The sequence below is a fragment of the Chlamydotis macqueenii genome, chromosome 24, assembly GCF_036417535.1.
Source record: "Chlamydotis macqueenii isolate bChlMac1 chromosome 24, bChlMac1.mat, whole genome shotgun sequence".
NCBI lineage: Eukaryota > Metazoa > Chordata > Aves > Otidiformes > Otididae > Chlamydotis > Chlamydotis macqueenii.
In genome coordinates, this window is record NC_141579.1 from 5,984,978 (window position 1) to 6,004,428 (window position 19,451).

The following is a 19,451-nucleotide window of genomic DNA, read 5'->3' on the forward strand; positions in this document are numbered from 1 at the left end:
GATATTCTGGACTATTTCCCAAGCCAGCGTAACACTATAGCACCGCCTGCCAATGACTGTCACCTTGTCGCTGTTTAATAGCAGTGTTCAACTAGACACTGACATTTTAAAAGACCAAATCAGTGCTTCTGACAGCAGTAGCGTGTTGAATGACACTGGACTTATGCAGTTTTTCTGGTATAAGACAAATCAAGTGTAAAGCATGTGGAATCGTGTGTTAACTCTCTCTCAGAATAAGCATTTGAGGGGAGGCCTGTTTTTACAGCTTGTCCTTTGAGGGAAGTAAATGAATGCTAGAGGAGAGACAAAAGCAGGGAGAGAATCTTAAAATGGAAGTACACAGGTTGTCCCAGTTGTATGATAGTGACCCAGAACTATGGACATGTGAGCAAAGTACCACTGGGGTATGAGCTTTTAGCATGTTATCTGCCACACAGCTGCTTTCTAAATCACTCCCATTTCCGAACGCGCACTACATCACTGAGGTCTGCTTGTTTTCTTCAGTGTGGACAGAATACTGCGTATTGCTGAGCCCCTTGAAGAGATGTGCTTGAGGGGCATCCCTGCTGTTTTGTATGCTGCACAGAGGTAACATGTTTTAAATATGATTAAAGAGTGCATGTGGATTACTAGTGGATGAACAAGGCAATAATCAAGTTACTGTGGTTAGTAGAGAGGCAGCAATTGCACCACTTTTCTGCTTGTGTCAGAGGTTTGTGTGATGTAAGCTGCTGAAGTCCGCTCATGAAGTCTGGTTAGCAAGAAGTGGCTATCGATGAGAAAATTTCTCAGGTTAGTATTTTCTTATAAAAGGGATTAACCAGGCCTTAAGCTGCCAGTGATGCAGATACAGTGCTATATGTTTCAGCAGGTTCCTTCAAAAAAAGTCACAAGGTACACAGTGTGCATCTGATTTACCACATCCTCTCACAGGGTACTTCAGCATCTTGTTCCCAGTGTTAGATTAAAGGCACTGAAGTCTAGTGTGAAGTAGGTTTGTTAATACTGACTCTCTGGTTCTTATTACTCACAAGGTCTCAGTTTTTGTATCATGGTAGTTGTTAGATTTGAAATGCATTTCCAGTGCTGTTAATAATGTCAGGAGGCTTCCTCTCTGCCTCCCTCATGTCGTGGTTGAAGGGATTGTGCTGACATACAGGGGGACTGTTGGTGAAGGAGTTGCTGCCCCTCTGTGTAACCTTTACAGAAATTATATTACTAAGGCCACTAGTTAGGAGATTTGATGGTAACCGGTGGAGCAGAGGGAGCACTGACTGAATGAGGCATAACCAAGGATGAAGCAGTGCATGTTTGTTAAAAACCCAGGTATGCTTGGCAGCTAAAACTAATGTCTGTGTAGTCTGGAGGTAAAATTAGCTGCTCTTAGAGAAGGGTTTTCATGCACTGCAGCATGAAAACATGGAGGCTGACAGACAAAGCATTTGCCGTAAAGTTGCTGAGAAGTGCTCTGGCTACATGGAATAGAGGAATAGCTCGATTAAGGTGATTGTTTTCTGCAAGCTAATGGCTGCAGTTTTGAAATAAACCTATTCATTTTGGTCTCTTGAAATTCATACTTGACCTGGACTTGTTAGGCCACAGAGCTGCTGCAGCACTAAGCTATAGCTGGAGGACAGCCAGAATCCAATTACATTTTCTGCCTAATGGGTCATAATTTATGCTATGAAGAAGGCAGTGATGTTGCTGGGGGAAAAGGGCATTGGGCATGCCTGGATATGCATTGTGGAAGGCTGATTGTAAATTAACATGAAAATGGGGAGGTGTGCTTTCCTTTCTCACTTCTTCAGTACCAATGTAATCGAAATCAGGAACTAAGTAGCCATACTGGACTATACACAACATAGGCCAGACATCTGGTTAGCTTTCACCTTGGCTGACTTGCTTTGCTGTGATTGTTGATTCTCCCCTTACTATTCTAAAACAGGATTGTTTTAATAAATTCAGCATCTTTGACTTTTTGCTTTCCATTTCTGGTGACACTTCCGAAATGGTGTGTTTCTTCTCACTTGTCCGTTAGAGGCTAATCTGTTTCAGTTTTGTAAATAAATGAGGAAAAAATATGGTCTTTTTCAGTAGTTGGACTCCAAATGTAGACTCTTAAGCTGTGCTTAAGTGTTGTGGTAGGAAACTTTCCCTACTTCTTAGAGAGCTGCTCAGAGAGGGTGGTTATTCTCAAAAGCCCAACTTTAAATTTAGATATCTACATACAGATTCAAAACCTAAGCTTTGTATTTTTGTTGTCAATGATGGCCTTTCTTTTTTACTTTCTGAGTGAAGGTGAGAAGGCTTTTACAACAGCAATTATCGGAGCCTCTGAACTTTAACAGACATCTAACTGTTCACCCAGGAGCTCTAAATGTTCCTTAATAAATTGTTCTCCTTTGGGTGAGACTATAGGATTCTTGGCTTTGTAAGTTTAGTTTCTAAACAGGAGCTATCTATCACCCACATACGGAAGACAAGATTGTAAAAGACAGTTTAACTGATAATTTGAAAACACTCTAAAAAGGTTCTGTTGTTAAAAAGTGCCTGTCTTTTGCTGATGCCTCCAGCTTCTGGGGTCTTCATATTGGAAACTACTGTAATGCCATTCTTGAGTATTTCCATCACTGCACATTGCTGGAGCTGCTGCCCAGAGACGTTAATTGAGTTTGTAATACCGTCTGTGCTCAAAACTAGTTCCATTGTAACGCAGAAGGATAAATGTTTTAGATAGTACTGCAAAGCAGAAATCTGATGTGAAGAACTCAGAGGTCTGGATTTGAGACATTTAAGATCTCTTTGCTTTCACTCCCTAAAACAGACCTTCCCAGGAAGAGCACCCAGAATATGATTCCAAATGTAAAATTCCGATGTTGAAAAAATTTGTAGAAAAACAACAAAAGTGAGCCTGTAGAGGGAGACTGTTTAGTCCTTGCTGCACTGAATCTAATAAATCTTTAGCCTTTTATTATGTTTGGCTCTTTGTACTTGCATTTCTGTTTGAAATTGAATTATATTGAAGTAGTATAGTTGAGAGAAATTAGATTACACAGAAGTAAAACAGGCTGAATGCAGGAGCTAGAAAGGCAACGTGTACTTTATTGAGAAGTACAGGGAAAGTGAGAGACAAGATGCACAAGTTAAATAAGGATATCCAAGGGGAGTTTGAAAATGTCAGCTCAGCAACAGTAGCCTCAAATATTCTCTCTGAAATTATTATCTAATTTGGATTATTTTAAAATAAGAAGGTACAATATCTTTCACTGACTCCAGCTTCCCTCTGTTCCGGACAAGCATGTAATAGATGCTTCCCTCAGGTCCATGGAACATCTGGTCCATTTCTGCTGCCAAAACACCTTCAGTCTCTTATTTTAAAATGAAATAAAATTAAATAAAATTAACAAAAAATCAAGAAAACAACAACTAAAACTGCTGACATTAATGCCAAAGCGATGATGATATTCCACAAGAAGACAGTGGAAAAGACCAATGTGTTGCTAATATTTTCGTCTGCAGTAGGAAGGAGTTAGGTGAGATGTGCCTGGATTAACTTGGAAGCAAGTCTCAGCCAGTACTGTGAAGGCAGAAATCACAAATTGCCAGTAGTCCTTGTCAGTATATACTAGAGGACATTTCCTTCCTAATCCAGGTATGCTCTGTCTGCCTTAAACGTCTCTGATGTGCTGGCTGCTTGGACTGGCTTTCGGACTGGAAGGTGCCAGTGACTCCCACTCTGCATTTGTGTTGACTGGTAGCTGGGGCTTGGATGAATATGGTATCATATAGAGCAAAAAGAAGTCTCCAGAGCAAAGATCTTTTGTATTTGCTGCCAGGATAGGTCTTTGAGCCAGTTCCAGTTTGAATTCAGAGGAGTCCTTACAAGACTGCTTTGTGTTCACACCAAGCCTGCTCCCTCATATTGCTGTGTGGTAGAGGTCTGAATGTAAATCAGTCCTTTCTGTATCGTTCCATGTGGTTTTGTAAAGGGCTGGAAGGAGCTCTGAATGTTAGCAACTTCTTTTGAGGGGTCCGTGGCACTGTACGTTCAGACAAACACTGATAAAGAGCAGTGCTTACGCAGCCAGGAACGTTCCACCCTGTGCTCTTCCATTGGATGAGGCATGGGGATTGGAAGGCTGGCCAAGCTTTTTTTGCTGAAGACCACTGCTTTTGTTTAACCATCTTCTGCATGCTCATTTCTTTTTCAGCCTCTCTACAAGTCGACATTGTTCCAAGACAGGGAGAGATCAGTGTTGGAGAATCCAAGTTCTTCTTATGTCAAGGTGAGTGATGGCTTACGGCATCGGTTGTCTCCATCTGGGTTTGCTGGGAAGGTCAATCAATGTATTAACTCTGGGATGAAAGCTCCAGTGCCAGGTTTAGCTGCAAAACTCTCTTGCTCTTTCTTTCTCATGTGCCCTTATGGTTTATAAGACGTGCTGTTTACTGGAATCAGTGAGTGCATTCCCCTTGAGAGCTGGTAACGGAAAGCAGCTCCAGAAAACGGGTTTTGAAATGAAAAAGTAGGTACTCAAGTGTTGTCTCTAAGCTTGAGGAATAGCCACAACAAGGGCACCTTGCATCATTCCACAGCTCTTTGATCTTTTGAATTTAGAATTAAGCGTGTTATTTTTCCATATTATTTCTGTAAGCAATTGCTAACAGCAGTAGTGGGAGTGTTAGGTGACTTGAGAGTTCTTACCTCTGCAACTAGGGATTTTAATGCTGCTGAAGAGTGCGTTTCTTGTGACAATTTCCAAATTTAGCATCCACATGCTCTTTTCAGAGGTTCTCCTGAAAGCAGCTGGCCTGGTTTCTAATGGGAGGAATTAGTATGTTGGAGCACTGACATGATAGCATCCTGAAGCATGATACAGAGCAGATAAGTGCTATAGTGAGCTCTGGGAGCAAAATGCAGTCAGAGGACCACACTTCCTCAGGAACATACTGACTGGGAGAAGTAATGAGGTTGTCTGATCCAGGAGTGCTTGACTGCAGAGTAATTTGTTAATGCCAGTGCTTTAAAAATGAAAGTATGCTCAGAGCAAGTGCTGTTGTGATAATATTTGCACTCAGAAAACTATGGGATCAGTTAAAGCCCCTCCAATAATAGGAGTTTGTCCCAAATAACAAACCCACACTGAGGAATGCAGGGATGCGAGCTGCAAGAAAGAGGCAGCCTGGAACCGCTTAATGACAATTTTGATTTCCACTGGATGCAGCAGGATGTGTAAGCTGATTGATGCCAGAACTGCTGCTACAGCAATATCACCATTTTGGTGTGCAGAGTAGTCCAAATACGGGTACTTTGGTATGCAAAGATCCCCGGCAAATACGGGTATTTATTGAAAACATGCCGGAGCTGAGCAGGAAGAGAGTTTTATTTCTCGGGCTGATCTGCATAGTGGAGGGACTGGGACATGAGATCCCAGGATGCATAGATCATCATTCTAGGCTAAAATGAGTGTACCCTTTTGGATTATAAAACCAACCTAATATCGTTTTTGCAGGACAGCAGCTGGCCATTCACAATGCTGTGAGAGAGAATTTTCTTTGCTTGCTTCTCAGGTACCAGAAGCCCTTACCCTGGGTCAGCCTTCTGCATAGTGCTACTGGTGGTATTTAATTCCCTCTGTGCAGATTTGTTGGGAACTCATTTCAATTTGCTCTGTTTTCTTTTATTCTCCATAGTGGCAGGGGAGGCCAAATACAAAGACATTTCCTGGTTTTCCCCTAATGGTGAGAAGCTGACGCCGAACCAACAGCGCATCTCAGTGGTGCGAAATGATGACTTCTCCTCCACCCTCACCATCTACAATGCCAACATTGATGATGCTGGCATCTATAAATGTGTTGTCAGTAGCATGGAGGAGGGAGACTCTGAAGCCACCGTCAATGTGAAAATTTTCCGTAAGAGAGCGGCTCCGAGGCTATTTTCTGGTCTACCTTGCACATGTATGAGGCAAGATTAGGGAGGCATCCATGTTACCTTCCTAGAAAAGGCTATTTTTAAAGGGGGGGAAGGAAGGTGAAAAGAAAGGGCATGTTAAGAACATGCAGCCTTCTCCTTTCTTGGTTCTGAGAGAAAGTGTGAACTAGGACCTTGGCCTGTCAGAGCATTACCAGCATGTCTACTGCCTAAATTCTTCAGAAAGACAGGAGGGGAAGGGGCAGAAGGAGAAGATTCTAGTGCATCTTAAATGTCTGGGAGGACTAAGCAGAGAGAGAAGAGCTGTTTTGTGTATGACAGACATGCTATGAGATGAGACTAGTCTTCAGTAAAGAGGATCACACATTTACAAGGGTTATAAAAAGCCATCAGCATGTTGTCCCGCAGAGCCATAATAACAGCTTTTCTCCCGCCTGCTGGGAAGCTGAGCAGTTCCAAGTTCACATTTTCTCTTTGCAGTGTGAACAGATCTGTGAGCTATGTAGAGTATTGATTTGGTCCACTGATATGCCTGGGAGGCAAGGCTGGAAAATGGGATTCTTGTGTTGCAGTGCATTGAGTCAGGCACACCTTTATCATGAGGATAACACGAGGGTTTCTAGAGAACTTGTCCTCTGGGGTTTCTTTGCTTTCATCAGACTTGAGTCAGGAGCATAGCTCGAGGTGTGCCGGGAAAGCTGCAGTGACTTTCTTCTTCCATTGTTTTCAGAAAAGCTGATGTTCAAGAATGCTCCCACTCCTCAGGAATTCAAGGAAGGGGATGATGCTGTGATTGTGTGTGATGTGGTCAGCTCGTTGCCTCCTACCATCATCTGGAAGCACAAAGGCAGGGATGTTATCCTGAAAAAAGATGGTAAGGGACAAGAGGTGTCTTGGTGCTTGTCCATTTGGGAGTCAAATGTCCATCTCCCATCAGGGCTCAAATCAGGCTCATACAAGGGGTTCAGGAGAAGAAAACTGTAGTGATCACAAAGGAGGAGACAAGCAATTTATACCTAATACTAGATCTTAGGATCTGAACTTAGTTATCCAAGGTGCTGTGCTTTGACAACGGTAGGACAGTCATGTTCCCACAGTCTTTGACACTGGAATAGGCCAAGGAATGCTAGGAAGAAATTTCTGATAAATGCCGTCAGACAGAAAACCTGCATGTTGTGGCACTCTCCAGTCTTCCTAAGGAAAAGAGGCTAAAAGCTTCTTGAAAGAACCTTTCCCTTTCTTTCAAAATGCTGCAGACTGTCATACCCAGAGGGGGCTCCAGAGCCCCGACTCCAGTGGAGCAATGCTTCAGCTGTGTTTCTCATGTCTGCTTGTTGTGGGACTTGAACTGTACCACCCTTCAACAAGAGGGGCAAGATTCAAATTGCATGTTATCTGATACTAATTAAATGTAAATGTGCTTGTGTGTGTATATTTCTGTCTGTCTCTCTGTGTGTACTTATGGTATAAAGCACCAGAGCAGTTTGCCTGCTACCCACATCTGGTTTCTTTCTTGGGAATGTTAGATCCAGTTACAGCAGCATCTCCATCAAGTGATGGGAAGGGAAATTTTATTACAGTAAGCCTTGTCTCAACCCAGAAAAGGCAAGGAGATGAGTAGAACCTGTTACCTGCAGTGAGCTTTCTAGAGAATCCTTGGATGAACCTTCCTTTTGTCTTTTCTAGTTCGATTTATAGTCCTGTCCAACAACTACCTGCAAATCCGGGGAATCAAGAAAACAGATGAAGGAACATACCGCTGTGAGGGCCGGATCTTGGCTCGTGGGGAGATCAACTTCAAAGATATTCAGGTCATCGTAAATGGTGAGCAGCTTAGAGTGAGGCTAGTACAGGGGCAGGGTATGTAGCACCTACACTTCAGGCTGCTGATGGAAATGTTGCTTTAGATTCACACTCACAGTTTACCATCAGCTTACTAATCTTTCTCTGCTGTGTCAAATAAAACTGTCTACGAAATTGAGTGTTTACCAGATGTTTACAGGAAGCTATCATGTCAAGAGAAACCTTAGTGTCTCATGACTTGGCATGAGATATTGATCTTGTTGGGACTCACAAGTGGTTTTGTCCACAATACTGATTTTCTATGTGTCTCCCCACCCCCTGCCCTTCCTTCCCTGTGCTGATTGCTTTGGAGAGCTTGTGTATTAAACCTGTTGATTGAAACTGGCAGATGATGGCATAAGGGTTTGAGTTACTAGTGACATTCGTGTGTATTGCAGAGATTTGCAGTGAGCCTCCCAGGGCTCGCTCTTGCTCATGTCTTCTGTCCTTTCTAACTTGAATGTGGATTCCTTCTCTTCTAGTGCCTCCGTCTGTGCGGGCCAGGCAGAGCACTATGAATGCCACCGCCAACCTCAGCCAGTCTGTCACCTTAGCATGTGATGCTGATGGCTTTCCTGAGCCAATCATGACGTGGACAAAGTAAGATGCTGTGTGCGATGTCCTTGATTGTGTGTGCGCATGGATGTTTTTACCAAGGCCTGGAAAACCAGGCTAGAGGGGAAGCACCATTTTAAGAGAAAGAATGACCTCATAATGGAATCACAGTTAACTTCTGTTGTGGTTTAGCCCTGGTAGGCAGCTAAGCACCACACAGCCACTCACTACGCACCCTTCGAGTGGGATGGAGAAGAGAATCAGAAGTAAAATCAAAAAACTCACTGGTTGAGACAATGACAGTTTAATAGGTAAAGCAAAAGCTGTGCATGCAAGTAAAGCAAAATGAGGAATTCATTCGCTCCTTCCCATTGGCAGGCAGGTGTTTAGCCAGGTCAGCTGTCTCAGCTGTATGCCCTCCCAATTTCTTGGGCGCCCCCAGCCTATTGCTGGCAGGACAGCGTGAGAAACGGAAACCCCTTTGACAGTGTGTGTATACTGTTCAGCAATAGCTAAAACATCACTGTGTTATCGGTGCTGTTTTGGTCACAAAGACAAAACATAGCACCATATGAACTACTATGAAGAAAATTAACCCAGCTAAAACCAGTACAGTTTCCTGGAAAAACAAGAATAACAGTAAAAACAGCAATTTTCTTCTGTCACATTGCATCCTTTGTCAAGCTGCAAATAGTGGTGTTTATAGCTCTTGCATACAGGCTATGATGTGTGTCCGGAGGTGAAACACTCAGCTGCCAAGAGCCCTGAGACAGGAGGAAATATCCAGATATCAAAATGTAAGCTTTGTAGCCCATAGGGAAAGGAAAAGGTGGTGGTCCGGCTCAACCTGAGGAGTTTCAGTGTAGTAAAGCAGTTCTAGCATTAACAAGAAGCCTAAAACAAATAGCCTTTGATTCCTTCTCCCCAATGCAACCAGAGTGCTTTGTGCCCTCCAGGGATGGAGAGCCAATAGAACAGGCCGATGATGAAGACAAATACAGTTTTAACTACGATGGGTCTGAGCTCGTTATCAAGAAGGTGGATAAGGGTGACGAAGCAGAATACATCTGCATTGCTGAGAACAAAGCTGGTGAGCAGGACGCCACGATTCATCTCAAAGTTTTTGGTAAGCATGCTCTTACTGTCCCCCCTTTCCAATCCAGTTGCCTATTGGTAGGTCACTAGTGCAAGCTGGAAGTAACCTACTTATCCCAGTTAATACCTGATGTGGCTTATCCGGAGCGGCTGCTTTCCCAAGTAATGCTGTGCACTCCTGCCATTGTGCTAGGCAAAGCAGATGCTGTGTGTGTCTGGAACAGATGCCAACTCGATTCTGCTTCCTCTCTGATGAAAGAAATTCAGTCCTGTCCAGGAGGTGGTATGAGATTCACCTGCTACTTGAAATATCTTCCAGGCCCAGAGGACTGAATCCTAATCCAACCAAAGCTGCTATTAAAAGGGCTTTAGCACTTCAGTGGGACTTGCTATAACCCAGACAGGGCGGTGAACCCTACCACTGTGTGCATGACCTCAAGCTTGCAGGAATGAATCAGCAGCTTTCCTACTTTCCACGAATCTGGGAGTGTTAAGGAATGTAATTCTCCCTGTCCCATCCCTCTGCAGCCATTTGACAAAGCTGCTTATCAAAAGGCTAGTTTGGAGTAGAGAAAGCAGACAACAAGGTGGAAGACTTAGCTGAAAATCTCAGCAACTGATCATTTGGATGCTGTTAAATGGATTCTGCTTCAGATACACCCTCTTCTAGTTCTCTCTTACAAGCCTCGGCTGTAAGCATGTATAGAAAAAGTCTTCTAGTTCTGCAGGGAGGTACCCTCTTCTCGAATGTCCCTCTACTCCCTTCCCCATATGGCAGTAAACTTGTGCCAACTCAAAAGCCTTTCTTCTCCAGCATTGCTTGTTTCAAACACTGCTTGTTGACAGGCAAGCTTCATTCTGAGCACAAACGGAAGGAAGGTTGCTTTTTCTTTTCAGCAAAACCCAAAATCACGTATGTGGAGAATAAAACAGCCATGGAGCTGGAGGATCAGATTACACTGACCTGTGAGGCATCTGGGGACCCAATCCCTTCCATCACTTGGAGAACTTCTGCTCGGAACATCAGCAATGAGGAGAAGGTATAACCTTTCCCAAAACGATTGTTCTGATTGGCTGAGATCAGTGCAGCTTGTATCTGCCTGCATCTGCTGATCCAGTATGCATGATAGCCGCACACAGATGCACATGGAAATCATGGTGCTTCCCCTCTCTGTAGTGAGATCACCTACAGTCCTGCTAAAAGGTCAGCTCCACAGCTGAAGTAATGCCATGGATGTCCTTTTGTACAAAGAGCCATCTCAGTTTATAACAACTGTGGATGTGCTTTTAAATTCCTGCTGGGATCACTCTGAGCTGAATTAACTTGAAAAGCAGTAGGCCCTGGGCCCTTTTCAGAGGAGTTTCCAAAGGGACCTACAGTTGCAGGGAGCTTGTGAAAGGGTGTTTTCCCTTCTGTTTCCAAGCTGAGAGGTGGGAATGAGCACCCTGATTCCAGTGTTGTGCATGCTGTCATCATGATGATGATCTGCAAGGGTGGCAGGTGGAGAGGTGTGGAGTGTTATCTCTCAAAGATGCAGTGGACCAAAATGAGCCTGTTAATTCCTTCTTGCCCTTCTGTAGTTTACTCTAATACTGAATGTACCAGAAGCACAAAAGCCTTGGCTGCCTTTGTGTTCCCCTGTTTTGTTGCTCACATCAATACCATTTTGTTCTTCAAAGGCAAAAATAATTAGCAGTTTTTCTTTTTAAAAAAAAAAAAAAGAGTGCTGTTTTTTATTGGCCATAGTTCCCCTTAACTAGACAAGATTAGAATGTGCTGTATTACTGTAGATATTCCATAATAGTTGTATAAGGTGATCAGGAAGCATAGTTTAGAGCCAAAGAAAGCCTAGGCAAAAGTTGGAATAAGGAGTTGTTGCTTATTAATAGTCTTTTAACAGGATGTCTCAAGGCTCAGCTAAGTTGGGTGTCTCAGGGATTCTGACTCACTATGAAGGCGGCAGTTGATAGACTATGAAGTCTTAAAATGACAGAGGTGTCTGCTGTCAGTCATCCACACCGCTGCCATTCTGCATTATAGCTTCCTAAATGAGCTTTTTTAATTGCCTTCATGATGTCAGCTCTTTATGTGTTAATGTGTAACTTACTAATCAGGGTGGCAAAGTTTTTCAGCTTTAATTCTTTCTTAACAGCTTTTGGATTTGAGGGCTAGTGTAAATCCCTGCAATGTTTAGAGAGATTTCTATTGCCTTCAAAAGCTGTTGGCTTGGGCTCTCACTACAGCATGACTGGGGGACCTGTTTTGACAGGATAAGGTTAGTCATGGTCTTGTCTCTATCCAGGAGAGTGGTGGGAGGAGGTAAGTGCTCTAGTTCTTCTAGCACTAGAGTTTGGATCAGAGCCGTGGAAAAGAGCTAGCTTTGACAGGGAGAAGAATATAAAAACTGAAATAACACTAAATCAAGTAGAAAATGTTAGGAGAGCCTGTTTGCAGAGAGTCCCATCTGTCCAGCCCAATTAAACAACAAGATCTCAGGTGGCAAAACTGCTAACCATTTTTGAGACTCTCGTATATCCTGTTTGATGCTGTTAAGTTGGTGATCAATATTATGGAAACTGTTAATACTCTGCTAGTTTCTTATATAGATGGGGGAAAATCAAAAGTTTGAGGTAGTACTGTGTGTCTCGTGTACTGGTTCAGACCTTCAGGGCAAAGATTTTTCTTAATCATATACCATGCACTTGCATACAAAAAATAAAGTCCTGCCTAGAATGTTTTGTTTTATTTTTCACTTTTTCGCATTCTCTATCTTGCGCTGTAAGTTTAGGTGAATGGTACAGATGTCCAGAAAATCCTCAGGTCAAAATAGTTCTGATAAACATTCTATTACATGTACAACCAAATGCATATATTCAGTTTACTATCCACTTACTGTCTCTGGGATGGCACAGGGAAATGGATGGTCTTTGATGTGGTACGAATACTATTTTTAAAATATCAAGTCCTGTTTTTGCATATGCTTTAGATTCTTGGCTGCATCTGTCTTGCTACATCTTGTTTACTTTTGTGATCATACTTCAGTCCAGATTTATAAATGTCTAGAGGTTCATTGACTTCCACGAACATTTGGTATGTCAGAAAAACCTAGCCAAACCCCCAAACAAACAAACAAAAACCCCCTCTCTGGCTGAGAGGTTATTTCCCCTCTCAGTCTTAATCCAAGAACAGAGAAAGTCTGACATGTGGACAAGGGGCAGGAGGTGCTATAGCCTGAACAACTAGGTCGACACTGTCACTACTGTTTCAACATTCCCACGCTTCCCTGAGAGACCTGTTGCTATCCTAGCATGCAGAGCAGAAGAGTCTCCTCTCTATGGCTATGCCTACAGAACATGGCACCCCTTGGTCAAACAATCTTTTACTTTGAGGATGGTCTGCAAAGGTAAGTGATTGTGACTGTGCTCTAGCAAAATCAGATGATTGGCAACTCTATACCAACACAGATGGGCAGACCAAACTTCTGGATACTGACATGGTTGAAGCTTCCTCTTACTAATAAGCTGGCAGCTGGCATTTTTCTGCCCTGCAGAGAGTGCAATTAAAACTTAAAATAAGTAAGTAAATAGCTAGCTTATATACGACTAACTTTGGTTGTGATGTAGGAACATGCTACTTAGAAGAAACTTTTGCCCCGTCAGTCTTAGATGCCTGTCTATCACTACTGCAGAACATAACAAGAAGTAACAGACCTGGAAAGTCATCAGCCTGATGATTTTCTCAAATATTTATTGCTGTGCCACTGTAGGCAGGAGGAATGCCTTCTCTTTGAATGATACCAGATGTAAAGCAGATCAAGTCAGTAGGCCGTATTTCTCATCACCTTCTTCCCCTCTTAAGAGATGTTTCTTCTGCTGCTCTAGCAGAATAGTAACTGGGATTCAGTAATATAGTTTTAATCTGTTTTGTATTGCTGTATACAAGTTTTACAATTTTAGTGGAGACTTGAGTCAAATACTCTGCTGATGCAAATTAGCATTGTTGCAATATCTTCAGCAAAGTGCTTCTAGATGTGATGCAGGAGAGCTAACGTTTCAAAATTGAACTTAAGTTTAATTTCCTAATTTTTTTTTTCCTTTTAAATGGACAATATACCTTGAATACACTTCCCTGTCTTAAATTTGTGTTGTACTTTGTATTCCCATGTACATCTCATGAAATATCTTTGGATTTAATGATGCAGACAGTAAACGACATTGGCAGATCCCGGGAACTCTCTTGTAACTGAAGATGCTGCCGTTAAACAGCCTAATTCCAAAGGGAAGGGAAGGTGCCAGCATGAATGAGGCTCTTGATTTCCTCCTCTATCCCCTGCATAGTGCTGAGTAGAGCTTGTGCACCTCTTTGTCTTGGTGAGGGAGAGTTAGTATGAAACTATGAAATGTGGTTCTGCCTCTTTTCTCCACACCCATGAGTGCCATTACAAAGAAACGGCAAACTCTAGGAGTGTGGGAACAGGCTTTTTTCCTCCTTCGTCTTCCTTTAGGTTGACAGGTACAGCACACTGAACAGCACAGGACAGAGAGATGGATCTCTCTTTCTTTTTTTTTTTTTTTTTTTTTTAAATAATAAAAAAAAAATCCCTCTGTGCTGGCACCATAGAGGCTCAGTGAATAGGACTGAAAGGGGACTTGCGTGGGCATAAGCAAGACAGTTCCCTGGCCTGGCCCGCTCAGGTACAGAGAATGGCTGGTACATCAAAAAGGGATTATGCTGATCCATTATGGTTGCCTGTTCAGCTTTCAAGGAACTTGTGCACAACAGGATATATACACACAGAAATGATCACATGGCGAGAGTGTCCTCGCCTATGCGGGTGCTGGTAAGCTTCTCTTCAGGTGTCTTCACCTCAGGCCTCCAGTTAGAAGCGAATAACTTGCTTTTATCAAAGACATTCTAAAATGAGGCTGGCTGTACCACATGTTAGTACTGAAGTCTCACAGTGCTCACTAGAAGCACTGTGGAAACAATACTATGGTTTTTAAATTCTCATTTCCTAAACTTTCATCTCCATTTCTGTAACGTCACTCTCGTGTATGCTGTTACATCCACACGTCAGCGATGCTTGTGCCTCATTCAATGATGCTGTCATGGCTGTGATATTAGCAGGTGATTTTTGACTCCTGAACTGAAATGTATCAAGTTGCAATTGAAATAAACAGTAGAAGACAAATCTTTGAAAGATAAATTATAGGGGAAAAATGGATTCCAGCAACTTTGGTCTTTCTGAACCACAGTGAATATGGTCCACACTGTTGGTGGCTTTCTTTGAATGGGAAATGTATGTTTATTGGTAACGTTTGTGCATGTTTCACTGATGCCTGTTGTTTGATTGTCCCAAGCCCAGTAAGGATTGGGTGCACACACCCTAAGCATAATGAGCGGGATGTTATCAGCTTGGGGGTACAGGGTTCTGCCCTGCTGTCTCCTGTCTGGGGGGGTCATACTATCTCAATGCTCTGCAGCTCAAGGTCATCTGCTCCTGGCACAGTATGCATGTAAAAACGTGCGCAAATGCATGGCCACATTAACGATATGAGGGTTAATGTTAATCAGCGTGTGCGGGTGGCTAACAAACAAGTGTTAGAAAACCAGTCCACAACTCAGAGTCACTTCCCCAGTGTGCTGGGAACAAGTTTCTAGAAATGGTGAGATGTGACAAGGGAAATAGTCTCTTGATATGTAAAAACAGAAGCAATCTTTAGGTATCATTAGCTTTCGCTTAATCAATTTAAGACCAATTTATAGGATGCAGATCCAAATTGAGGTTATATTGGGAAATGGAAATTGTGATCACCCCCCACACATGAGATACACAACTTGGAGCCTGCATGTGCACAGAATGCAATGTGGTGCATACGCTGTGATACCAAAAAGCAACCTTTGATAAACTTTTACTGCTTTTTTTTTCTGTTGTTGTGTTTTATATCTGTTCTCTCCAGGCTTCGTGGACCCGGCCCGAGAAACAAGAGGTATAAGATTACCAGACCTTTAGCAAACTTCTTAGTTTTTTGGTTTTGGTATTTTAAGCATTACAGATTAACGAATCTCTAGTCCAGTAACCATGCCAACTAAACCAGCATTAATAATATGCACAAATTAAATATCAATACAAAAAAACAGCTTATAGAGTTAGAATTTGCTTGGCATGTAGTAATGCATTTTTGGATGAGCAAACTAGCTGTGTTGGGCGTGAGTAATTCTGATTGTCACTAAAAAAAAAAAATAAAAGCAAATGTGAAATCTGACAAATACTACTTTCACTATTTTATTCTGTGCTACCAGTGCGAATCATATCTCTCTTCTAGAGTTTTAAGAATTAGTAGCAGTGTGTTTTCTGGGAAAGTGTTTTTTTTTCCAAAGATAGCCTCTTCTGCTCCAGCCAACTCATCTGTTTGCTCATGGTACTCCTTAAGTTTGACCTTCTCTTAAAGGACAACTGCATCACGTTCCATTTCAAAATTAATGCAGATAAATCTTTCACAAGTTCTATTTCTCCAGAAAATGCTCCAAATTGCTAAATTCTTATTTGTCTTTGATTTGCAAGGGTCAGTGAGGGGGTGTGGGATAATGCAGTAACTCAGTTTGGTGCAAGTGTGGTTTGCTGTTTTATTTCACATTCAGTGCTGCATTTTGAAAATAATAATAATAATGTACCTCTACATGCACCAGATTTGTAGCATTCTTGCTTCAAAATGGACCATGAAGTATGTTTCCAAGCAAATAACAGAGATCAGGTAGAGAACAAAATTAGCTATCAGAACTGAGTGACTTGTATTTGTATTTTTAGGATCAACTTTGTGGAGGCTCTGAGTATCCTGAATTCTTTTTTTTATTTTTAAGCTGTCTTAAACCATAGAGACTAGTGTGGCCTAAATGAAGTGAACCTCTACCTTAAGCACCGTCTGCCTTTGTTTCCTATGGGGCTGAGAAGATAGTGCCCATTCTTACTTCAAAATGATCTGTTGGAATAGCTGAATTGTGGCAAGTGAAGGCATAGGATACTCAGACCAGTTTGCGTTGAAGAATTTGGAATCTGAGTAGTTGCATCTCTTCCGGCCTTTTATTAATTCCTGTTACAGTTGTCTCAGTCTCCCCTCCCTTCCTGTCAGTGCTTTCTCTGTGCTCTCTCTCTTGAGCTTTTTATTAATATGAGCACTAATACTATTGAGCTTGCTGTCTCTAAATTTCTTACTGCGTCTGTGTCTTACAATATCCAGGTGAGGTTCTGTCAGAACGTTGTTGAAGCTTATTGTTGCAGCTTGTGTAGACGTATCTTTAAAATAGGTGGCATGGGGTCTTTTAGCAGCGTATTCCAGCAGCAGGGAGTTCTGTTCCCAGGAAGCTGACCGAATACTTGGCGTTAAGTGTTTCACCCTTACTAGTGCAGTAGCTAGTTTAAAGTAAGGTAGCCTCTATGGGCTTCAGTCATAGCAGCATATGCGGGTGTTAAATCTTGCTCTCCTTGCTTTGGAGGCAGAATTGCACTTGGCTGCTTCTTCCTCCAGCCACAGTCAGCTTTGCTTACTGTCCATAACGTCTCAATCCAGCATTCTGGTCCTGCACATACTGGAGAACTGTTCAAAGCCACATTAGCAGCATATGCTAACAAAAAAAAAACAACTCCACATTATCACCAACAAATGCTATAAAAATCTCAGTTACAAGCAAAATTACACTTCAGTTGCACCACAAACTGGTGATGCCTTTCTGGTAACTGGGAATTAATGCAAGCTTAGAAATATGAAGAGCTGCAGATAAGCTCTGATGCAGGCACAGGACTAGGAGAGACCACTCGTCTTCCTTCGCTAGCATTTGTAGCTGTGGTCAGGAATTCCAGGTGCTGTTTTGTAAAGAAGTCTACTATGTGGAAAGTGGATGAGGAGAAGATATGACTGTGTGAATTTAAGTCATGGGTACTTGTTTGAGAAAGGACTGCAAAATCCAAAAGGTGGAGGGAAGGGAGGTAAATGTGTTTTCTGCTTGTCTCTCCTCTTCCGCTTCAGCACTGAAGTATTAAAATCTAGGCCAGCTTTGTACATAGTGACTGTGCCACGTGGCATCAGGCTTTGGAGAAAAACACCTGCATGTATCTCAGGATAAGCTGTAGTAACCGGCAATATAAAGAACCTTATATGCTTTTCTGTAGAGTGGCAGTTGCTACGGCATGAGTTACTGTCCCTTAGGTTGCGTCCCCATTACTATGGAGCGTTTTGTTATACAAAACCCTCAAAATGAAAGAGTCTAGGTAAAGAGATCCCAAGTGTCTATAGCTGGCTCACAAGTTTCTACCTATCTTATATCGCTAATAGCCAGGAATTGTTAGCATCTGATGGTCTGAAATATGAATAAAGAAAACTAGCAGCATGCTTTCTTGGGTAGACATTTTTCTCTTCTTTGAAGTATTTTTCCTGATCTTTCTTTTTCTTGTGCGTTTTGCATTAAGAAACAGAGCTTCATCTTCAGAATCGGTTGCATTACTCGTAAAGTTGTATCTTTCCAATGACCGCCTAGCACTTTTGTTTGCTTTCAATCTTGACAAAGTGGGGAAAAGGCAGGTGACACTGGATGTAAAATTACCTTTGCTGTAATGATCATGTTCTGGTGGTTTTTTGCTGTGTTTGTACTCTTGCCTACTGATGGAGTCATAGGGACGAGCATTTAGAATATTCACCCTGTTTGTGAGCGCAAAGAAGCTAGGAGCCTCTGCAGGTCTGGAGTCTTGACATTTGTGGATCCTACTGCAGTAGTTTCAGGAGTGAGCTGGGTTTCGTAGTCAAATCACAAGTCAGACTAAAGGATAACAATATAGTCAGCCAGTGAAGAAAGATAAAAGCAGAATTTGTGTATGATACCACAATGGACTAATGTCGTGTTAAGGGATCCTTCCCTAGTTCTAGGAGACGATGCATACAGCACCACGTGTACCTGAAATAAAGAACTGTTCCCAGGAACAGAAGGGATGAAGCACGCGAGAGCGAGTGCAGTTTGTCCTTGTGGCTTTGGTCAGGGATTGCAGTAGACCTGCCTGCAGGGTAGAAGAAAAATACATAGAGTTGTTTTCATGTCAAAGGATACTATTTTCTTGCATATGAAATTTTACTAGCTCAAATGAGCTAATATCCAGAAGTCATGAACAGAGGTCATGAACAGAGGTAATCACATTTACTTGTAGAAACTTTGTCAATCTTGGGGATTGAGACCACCGGCTCAGAACTGAAAGAAGCTTTAGGCCCAGAGGATCTGACCACTTGAGGTACCAGAGATGTACTTTGTGCTGCAGGTCGGTGCGTGTGGCTGCTTAACATCCTCAAAGTTTTCACTCATCATCTCAGTACTTGCCCTGTATCTTCCAAGAAAATTAACGCTCTTTGAGCATTAATTGCATTAAGTGTGGCGGGCTGCATCAGCAGTCACAGCCATGAGAGTAACTAATTTGTTCGCTTGTGCTTGTGCCACTTGGGAAGCTAGATGAGAGTTGGTGCTCTAAAGCTTCCAAGGTGAAGCACAAGCACCAAGAGCTTGCATAAACACTAGGGTAGAGGGAGGAGTCCGTTGCCTTATGCACTTCATATGTTAAGAGAGGACTTGGGCTCTGGTCACAAATTAGAGAGAAAAAAACCAAGTGATGTGGGATAGGATGGCTGCGTGGCTGCAATCTGTCTGAGCAGGTGGTAGCCTGGATTTCATGTTCCTTGTCTCTCTGTCGTTGACGTCCCCACACTTTCTTGCATGTGGGAGCAATTTCTAAACTGGCGTATAACCAATGCAGATTGCTCTTGAATTTTCTTGAAGCATCACAAGGCTTCTGAAGCAAGGTTGTCTCTAGAAGGGTCATGTAGTTTTCTTGCCCTATTCTCTGTACCTTGCTCCTTTCAGTGCCATGTTCAGGTGAAACTTCTGAGATTTTACTTTGCCTGATTCAGCTTTGAGGTCGGATCTGTTTTTATTAATGCCATTTCAAGGACATTGAAATTTTAAAAAGTATCAGTGAGAGAAGAGGAAGGC

At 42.4% G+C, this 19,451-nt stretch overlaps 1 protein-coding gene across 6 annotated transcripts in view; it reads left to right on the forward strand.

Annotated features, from left to right (window-relative positions):
* Positions 1–19,451, forward strand: part of NCAM1 (neural cell adhesion molecule 1) — a 122,248-nt gene that overhangs the window by 64,005 nt on the left and 38,792 nt on the right. For 3 of the 6 annotated variants that reach the window (XM_086766078.1, XM_086766080.1, XM_086766082.1), the window contains exons 2-9: positions 4,212–4,286; positions 5,695–5,913; positions 6,663–6,806; positions 7,619–7,756; positions 8,257–8,374; positions 9,286–9,455; positions 10,322–10,464; positions 15,386–15,415. In XM_086766078.1, coding sequence (XP_086622204.1) covers positions 4,212–4,286; positions 5,695–5,913; positions 6,663–6,806; positions 7,619–7,756; positions 8,257–8,374; positions 9,286–9,455; positions 10,322–10,464; positions 15,386–15,415 — 1,037 coding nt within the window. The remainder of the gene's footprint in view (positions 1–4,211; positions 4,287–5,694; positions 5,914–6,662; positions 6,807–7,618; positions 7,757–8,256; positions 8,375–9,285; positions 9,456–10,321; positions 10,465–15,385; positions 15,416–19,451) is intronic. The other 3 variants (XM_086766079.1, XM_086766084.1, XM_086766083.1) reach the window with 1 other exon arrangement.